This window comes from Austrofundulus limnaeus, unplaced genomic scaffold (genome assembly GCF_001266775.1).
Source record: "Austrofundulus limnaeus strain Quisiro unplaced genomic scaffold, Austrofundulus_limnaeus-1.0 Scaffold264, whole genome shotgun sequence".
Taxonomy (NCBI): Eukaryota; Metazoa; Chordata; class Actinopteri; order Cyprinodontiformes; family Rivulidae; genus Austrofundulus; species Austrofundulus limnaeus.
This window is the reverse complement of record NW_013952666.1, coordinates 243385-252019: the sequence shown is the minus strand read 5'-3', so window position 1 is coordinate 252019 and position 8635 is coordinate 243385. Positions and strand designations below refer to the sequence as shown.

The 8635-nt window shown below is 38.8% G+C and overlaps 1 protein-coding gene across 1 annotated transcript in view; it reads right to left on the bottom strand.

Moving 5' to 3' along the window:
* spega (striated muscle enriched protein kinase a) overlaps positions 1-8384 on the bottom strand; it is a 100979-nt gene extending 92595 nt beyond the window's left edge. Inside the window, exons 1-2 of the mRNA XM_014020703.1 lie at positions 8029-8384; positions 5360-5892 (exon numbers count right to left, since the gene is read on the bottom strand). Coding sequence (XP_013876157.1) covers positions 5360-5741 — 382 coding nt within the window. The 5' untranslated portion in view covers positions 5742-5892; positions 8029-8384. The remainder of the gene's footprint in view (positions 1-5359; positions 5893-8028) is intronic.
* Positions 8385-8635: the final 251 nt, after the last annotated feature.

The following is an 8635-nucleotide window of genomic DNA, read 5'->3' as shown; positions in this document are numbered from 1 at the left end:
GGATATAGCTCGCTCACACTGAGGACCTATCCACGTCATCATTTACCCAGAATGCTTTGTGTGTAAATAAAATGGCCCCGTCCGTGTTAAAATATATTTTAAAAAATTTACAAAACCAAACAGCCTACATTGTTTTTACAGTCTTTATTTTACAGTTAAAACATATGTTTATCAAATAAAGTCTAATGTTACAACTAATCATGGATCCCTTTAATGGCTCCAGTTTAGAATGACTTATTTAAAAAAAAAAGGCCAAACACAAAACACTTTCATTATTTGATGATATGTCACAATATGACAATATTTTGGTAAAATGAAATGTGTTACTGATTTTAACTGATGTTAACTAACACTGATAAATGCCGTCCTTCTATAGTTGCCTGTTATTTGATGATGTCCAACAGTATGATAATCAAAGCTCTACAGCACAAAGTGACGTCAACAAAGTAACCCAGACTTGTGACACAGTACTGCTCTGGTTTCTGATTGGTCTGATCTCTCAAAGTGTTTTCTAAAGTCACAGACTAAAGTGTCTGACTCACTGAGTGATGCTCACAAGCAGCCAGAGCAGCCATTAAACCCGACCGCAAACACACAACATGAGCAGATGTACTCTCACAAACACACCACCACCCTCGCTGTTTTTTTTTCTCGTCACGGAGACCGTGATTGAGTGTGACAGCGCCGCGTCTTGACCGTGGTGATGCTATAATTATCTGTGATGTCTGCCGGTGCAATTGGAGAAGGGGGGCCGGCGGCGTCCACACATCTCTAGAGCACGAGCAGTCCGGCCAGGGCAGCACATACCAGGTCCATAAATAACCCCAAGGAGAAGGAGAAGAGGGAGAGATGCACGAGGCAGGCGGAGGGTCGGGAGATGAGAAAACAGCCCGGGAAATTTATTTTGCTGTCTTCTCTCTGTTTGCCGGGAACGTAATGGTATTACATTTACAGGAAACAGAATAGAGACCACTCATCCCAGAGGTTTACATGGGCAAGCAAAATCTGGCAATTTCAATTAAGATGTGTTTCAGAATTCACTATAGATTTGTGATTAATTTTTCCATGTCTATGCCATAGAATTAAGCTATGACTTTTTTGTGTGTGAAGTATTAATGTTTTCTGAAAGATATAATGTCATGACTCATGATAAACTCAGTAGATTATTAGGCGGGACAAAAAAAGGAGAAGGGTTAGAACTATAGGTGAGACCGCAAAAAAACTAAGTTATCTGTCTGCTTTAGGCAACAGCAATGACGTTTTTGCATGCATTACTGTGTGTTTGTCTATAGCGTTAACAAGGTTTTGATTGGTTGTTTCGGAAATGTGGTGTGTTTGATGAAATGGGAAAAATAGGTTTTATGGTGCAGTCACGCACTTCCTGGTCACAAAACGTTCTCTAAATGCGCACCAAATTTGTAAAAATGTGCACATTATGGCAAAAAATTATTCATCATTAAATCTGGTTTTAACATTACTTTTATAAAGTTTGAAGTCCGTGCTGTACAATCCAACTCACTGTTTTTTTTTACAGAAGCCCTGTGAAAGCATCACAGCTTTGCCGATCTCAGAGGGTTAAAAAAAATAATTCCTGTATCCGCATCGTGATCCTGAACATCACCAAAATATAAAGGTGTGTTCCTTGGCCCAAGAGCCACATGTGGTAAAAATGTCATGACAATCAGTCCACAAGTTTTTGAATAATGTTGTCCACAGACAGACAGACAGACAGACAGACAGACAGACAGACAGACAGACAGACAGACAGACAGACAGACAGACAGACATACGTGACCGAAAACATTACCTCGCCCTTGGCGGAGGTAATAAACTTTCAGACAGTAATCACTGGGAGTATATTCTCAACTGGTTTACCATTTGAAGAGAACCCAATTCAAAATGGCCTCAAAGAAGTAAACGTAGCAAAAGTGGAAAAAGGCCAACTTCGTCAAATTTTACAGATGTGCTAAAATTTGGATACTGGTCAAAGCCACTTTGATAGGCAGGGTGGGCGGTTTTGTGGGGAGGGTGAGTCACCTTCCTTCAATAATGGTAGGAGAAATGCTGTTGACCTTCTGAGATGCACATGTCATGAAGACGACTCACACTACCACTTTAAATTTTAGCTCAATATTTGTAAAAATGACCCAGTTGTGGTAATCTTTTGTGCTACTAATGGTGCTAATGGGCTGACTTCAAAAGTTAATCAGGATTGTATATCTAATGATTATTTTGTGAGAATTTCATTAAAACCAATACCGTGGTTGTTTGTTAAAAGACGCATGATCGGAAGTCATCCCTATGTTCCCCAGTACCTATCTTCTCTCTGGTACACTCATCTGTATGTTTCCTGCTGCCTATGTTCTCCTGGGGTTAAGAATGAAATTCATGAAAAATACTTGGCGCCCCCTTCAAAAGTCTTAACACAATTCAAACAAATTCTGAATTACAGTGCAGGCATTGTAACAGGGAGATATGCTTTCCCATGATCGCCTGCCATTCGTTGTTGGTGGTGGATAAAAATGTCCCAAACCTTCTCTTTTCTGTAGCAGGCCCAAAACTGTGGAATGATCTACCACTACATGTCAGACAGTCTCCATCCCTCGCCGTCTTCAAGTCTCGCTTAAAAACACACTACTACTCCCTTGCCTTTGAGTCTGAGTGAGATGGTGCAAAACCTCACCATGTATCATAACTCTGTTCCATGCGTACTGTAAATATTAATGCTCCATATTTTTATCTGTATTTTGACTATGTCCTGTTGTGTCTGTCTACTGTACAGCACTTTGGTTGGCCTTGTGCTGTTTAAAGTGCTTAATAAATAAACGAGGTACGGTATGGTAAAACCCGTGAAGGTCAAGCGGTTTTGTCGTTTGAGTCTAAATTATGAATCCAGTCACGATAAAATTATCCAAAGGATGAAGGAAAACGAAGAGGGAGACATTTGGTCAACGAGGACCAGATCAAATGTAGCTGAGCGAGAGAGAGAGACACGAAGGTGACGTACCAACTGTATCATGTGCAGCAGCTCGGAGAGCGAGAGCTGCTGACGTCAAACTGTTGGTGAGCCCGACTGTCATCTTTCTTCACAGACCAAGAGAGAGAGAGAGAGAGAGAGAGAGAGAGAGAGAGAGAGAGAGAGANAGAGAGAGAGAGAGAGAGAGAGAGAGAGAGAGAGAGAGAGAGAATTGAATGTGTCCAATAACACAACAACCCTTTCAACTCATATCAGCAAAATGCATATGTATACCAACAAATGTGATTACAAATCCTACAAAATACAGACTTTTTTTGAATAAATGTGGTTACCCAAAAATTTTAGACAATAGGTTTGTTCATCACATTTTGAAAAAGTGCTTCCCCCAGTTCACCTGTTTTGTCATGTGGAAATAAAGGTTTGTGTGCACATAATGCACGAGCATCCTGAAAAATGTTTTTTCCTAGAGCGAGTTAGTTGGCATTTGATCAATTTAAGCTAAAAACGCTGTGAGTGCTTGTTTAACAAGTGCAAACCTCATCTCTAAAAAACAACTGGATAAATTAAGAAGTTATAAAATTTTTTAAACCTTCTCAGATATCATCCAGCTCATAACAAAACTCCTCTTAGCGAGTGTTACAAAGAAATAAATACCAGCAGATGTAGACTCATAAAAGTCTTATTATATGCTGCTTTGCAGCAACAGAGATGCTTTTATAATAATTTACCAGTTTAACCCCACAAACTGTGAAATATTTGGCGCAATGACTTTAACTAAAGCTCAACAATCTCATCTGACACAAAGGAGATTCTTGTTCAGTATTTTCTTCTAACAAAGTTGTAACATTTTTGCATATGTAATTCCATGCCATTAAACTTGCAATATTGAGCCAAACTGCCTCAACTACTACAACTTTCAAGGTTAATAAATTTAACATCTTATTTATAGTTTTAGACGGCTCTTTAATTAGTCAGGTTGGCTAAGATATCTTCACATCTGTTCTAATATTGTGAATAGCTTATCTAGGTTTACAAACACAAAAAACTAATTATTGCTCATGTCAAAGTTTACTAGAATTGAACTGCTTGCCCCCCTTCCCAAAAAAAAAAAAAAAATCGAGAACTGTCCAACACATGATTAAAAACCAGAAAGAGCGTGGAAACATTATCTTAGAGGAAGGTATGTCTCTGCATCAATTACAAGTGGTCCAGAACGCAGCAGCTCCTCTTTTAACAGGAACTAAAAAATACGAACACATTTCTTCAGTTCTGGCTTCTCTCCATTGGCTTCCTGTTCATTTTAGGATCAATTTTAAGATTTTATTGCTTACTTTTAAAGCTTTAAAAGGTCTGGCCCCATCCTACCTGTGTGATCTCATTAACATCCACACTTCAGTTAGAGCACTTCGGTCCTCCAACCAGTTCCTCTTAGATGTTCCCAGATCCAGGCTAAAGTTTAGAGGTGATCGGGCCTTTGCTGTTTCTGCACCAAGCCTTTGGAATGGTTTACCTCTTAGCATACGGACTGCTGAGACTGTTGAGACTTTTAAATCTATACTTAAAACTCACTTTTACTCCCTGGCCTTTCATTCTGGTAGAGTTTGAGATTCTTTTAATGATAAAGTTTTTAATGTACAGTATTTCTGTATTTTAAATTGATATTATTGTCAACATTTATGTGTTGCTCAATTGTTTTATTCATTTGGCTTAACTGTGAAGCACTTTGGCCAACTTCTGTTGTTAATATGTGCTATATAAATAAAATTGACATTGACATTGGAAAAAACTTCAACAACTGAAATTGGCGATCAGTTAAGGCTGCTGCACTGTTCAAAGGAACCTACGAAATTCACTCTCATTGACGTGGTGTGACCAAAATCAGGATTGGGACTATACAGCTGTGTATGAGAACCACTTATCAGTGAGACTAATAAGAAAAAAGTGTTTCTATTTGCTTGGGATCATAAAGACTTGAGTCTGGAGCAATGAGAGAAGATCACGTGTTCTGAGGAGTCCAGATTTACCCTGTTCCAGAGTGCTGGGTGCATAAGGGTAAGAAGAGAGGCAGCTGAAGTGATGCACCCATCATGCCTAGCACCTACTGTATAAGTGAATCTCCTGTCATCAATGCAAGATCTTGGTGAAAAATGAATGAAACTTTGGACAGAACTAAATGTGACATTGCAGAAACTCATGGAAATGATGCCAGTGGTGGCCCAACAAAATAGAGAGGGACCTTTTTTGAAGAGGAAAATATATCTTAGCAGACAGAAACACAAAGTGTGAGTAAGTCATACAGAATCACAGAAACTGAATAAAGACTCAAATCCATCACAAGTGGTGCGTTTTTAAGAAAACAAGCAAGCATGGGTTAATGGTTACCTTCACCGAGGTCCATAACGGCCAACACAGCACTGCAGCTGGTTTCTCCCAGCTCATTGGTCGCCACACATGTATAGAGGCCAGCATCGGTTGTGTGACAGTCCCGGATCCATAGCCCTCCTGGGTCCTGAGCTTCTGAGGTGGGAAGGAGTGTTTCGTTGTGGTACCAGGTCAGTGAAGGTTCAGGATGTCCCAACACAGAAACTCTAAGTCGAATATCACAACCTGTTCCCACTGCAGCTTTACGGAGTTTACGAACAAAAACTGGCGCTGACGGGTCTTGGGTTTTGCCCTCCGTACCATGACAGACTGGGTCGTTTGTCATCTTGGCCTTCTTGGAGGGGATGTTGGGACAGGGGCTCAACTCTAAACCGTCTGCCATTTTGATTGATATTAATCTTTACAAACTCCACCTTTTATCTACCAGTTGACAGTTATCGTTCTGAGCTGCATTTACTGAACATCTGGGATGTTCACTCCACTGCTTCAGACATCTCTGGGTTCACAGAAGACCTGGATCACAGCGCCAGGAGCTGGAATGACCACAAATCACATGACAAAGTTACCTACAGAAAACAGTTTGCCATAAACACCAATACCGATCTTGATCATTTCACCAAATTATTTAATGTGCAAAAATAATGGACTGGCAAAAATGGGACAAGAAAATGACACTTTTTGGCCATCAGGACCCACCACCATGTCTGGTTCACATCTCTCAGGCTGAAAAAAACATCCCTATAGTGAACATGGGGTGGGGCAGAATCGGGATACGGTGATTGAAAACTGTGTTGAAAGGAAGACGGACAATGTAAAATATAAATAATTATTTGTTGAAAACCTGTTTGAGGTTTCAAGTGATTTCAGACCAGGACAGAGACTCACATCCCCACCAGGACTCTACAAAGTGGTGACTTTGGAGGGGTGAAAAGACCCAAGTGGTATTCTCAGTCCTACCTGTAAAATAAGGTTTGGTTTGGTTTGGTTTTACCCTGTTGTGGGCATGGTTCAGCTAATAGGGGAACTAATTTTTCACTTAGCGGATTTGTTTTTCGCTAACTTTTGAAAACTGTTAAAGGACTAGTTAGCTTCAGATAATTAGGTTTTGCCAACTTTAAGTCAGATTAACATCAACAGGAGTCAATGACGTTGTGACATAGTGAGTGACAGCTGTTTTTAGTGGTCAGTGATTAGCTGTCAGTGTTAGCTTCTGCTAATTTTTACTTGTTTAGCTGTTTTTATTTATTTATTTTTATAAGTTTAGGGGTTTAGCATTGACAAAAATATATTTCTGGTTTGCAGATTGTGAGTAAGAGCAGCTAATTTTTTAGTTAATTGTGCCCACCACTGGTTTTACCTTAAAGTAAAATCTACTGTTTCTTTGGTTTTACTGGGCTTTAAGCCATGATAACTTGAATAATTCTCAAGAATTTGTTAACTTGTAACTTTTCTGTATTTATGCATTCTATGCTCTGGTAACACTATCCACAAATTTCTACTTAGGGAAGAAAGAAAAGTTACATTTTCCTTCCTTATTATCATTACAAGGAGTCTGGTCATATGAGTCAAATGAGACCAGACCACTGGTCCCCCTAGTGGTTTGTTGTGCTTCAGTTCTTTTGGTGTGGTTCCTTGCAGTTGTTTTTCTCTCTTTTTTATTATTTTTAGTTTAGTTTTATTTTTTTGTATTTTTTAGTATTTAAAGCATTTTTCAATTGTATTTGTTTTCTTGGTTGTATGTTTTGTAGTTTATAATTTATGTGTTTGTTGCACATTTTCACCTGTCAGCTAACTTGAGGTGAGGTGTGGTGAGAATGGATGAAGAACCCAAATAAGTGAGCTCATTGTTCTCCCCAAAAAGATGACATAAAATGGAAATTGTCTGATGGACATTATACCTAAAATCCAGATGAAACAGCAGAAAAAGTATTTTAATTTTGGACATTTCCATCAAAATGGAATCAAATTCAAGCTTCTCTAAAAACAGTTGTTTTTATTAAACATATTTTAAAAATATTCTGAGAAATGGATATCAAGTGTTTTATTTGATATGTTTTGTCATGTACAGATGGACTCTGGTTTATGATAGATAATTTATTATTTTATTTAAAAGCAGTTATTTCTTTGTAATTTTGTTTTATATACCTTTGTGTTTTGTTGATAGTTTTGGCCCAGACACTCTTGAAAAGGATTTTTTTTTATCTTGACAAGTTTATCCTTGCAGAATTTAAGAAATAAAACGGAAAGAAACACTCTGGGAATTAAAACTTTAATTCATAAGAGATGCATTTTTAACCTTTTACAACAAGATTAGCTTCTTTTGAATCAAACAATGATTGGTTTTCTTTACTTGTTTACTTTCTTTACTCGCTTCACACAGAAACTAATTGAGGAAAATGTTTTAGAGCACCCCGATCTTTCAAAATAAAACTTGCCTCATTCATTGCCACTTTTATTATTTGACTCTGATCTAATTAGGTTTGCTGCACGTATTTAATTGTGTTTTCTTTTAAAACTTTAAAGAGAAAATTAAATGTGTGTTACATGTATGCACTCATAAAGCAATCTGTCACAAATTTGAGTGTAGATATCTATAGTCTCTTCTTCAAATATGCTCATCTAAAGATTTGCTCAATTGGAAGTCATGACAAAAAGGAAATGCAACTTACCGTTTTCGTTTCGCTGCTGAAGCCAAAAACAAAATTCCTTTGGACATCCCCACAGAGTCCAAGCTGAGATCAGAAGCTCCATGGAGCCGTATATTTCATGTCAAATCATTTGTTGAAGCCGCCGCCTCTGTCTGTTGTTTGGCGAGCGCAGACTGGAAGGTGTAAGTCCACCACAGATCATGAAGCATTAGCAGCCATCACCACAGGCGCTGGTTTCAGCAGCTTTAGTCCTCCTGAAAAATGTGGAGAAAGAGGGAGATCATTTCTCCTTAAGGTCAAGCCACTCAGGCCTTTCTGTTCTGTGTGTCCACTTCCATGTGTGTCTTCAAATCAGCACTTTTAACCTTGTTAGGCTTTCAAATATTTAAATCAGCTCATGTTATCTGCCTCCCTCACTCCCATATTACTGCTGACCCCACCCCCCCACCTCACCCCCACCTCAGCTTACTCAGGTTGGGGATGACAGCTGCTCAGATAGGTCACATTTCCTGGATGGACTTGTATGATCTCACACTCTTACGCACACACACTCCAAGCTCTTTAGATAATACTATCAACCAAAGTGCGTGTGTGTGTGTGTGTGTGTGTGTGTGTGTGTGTGTGTGTG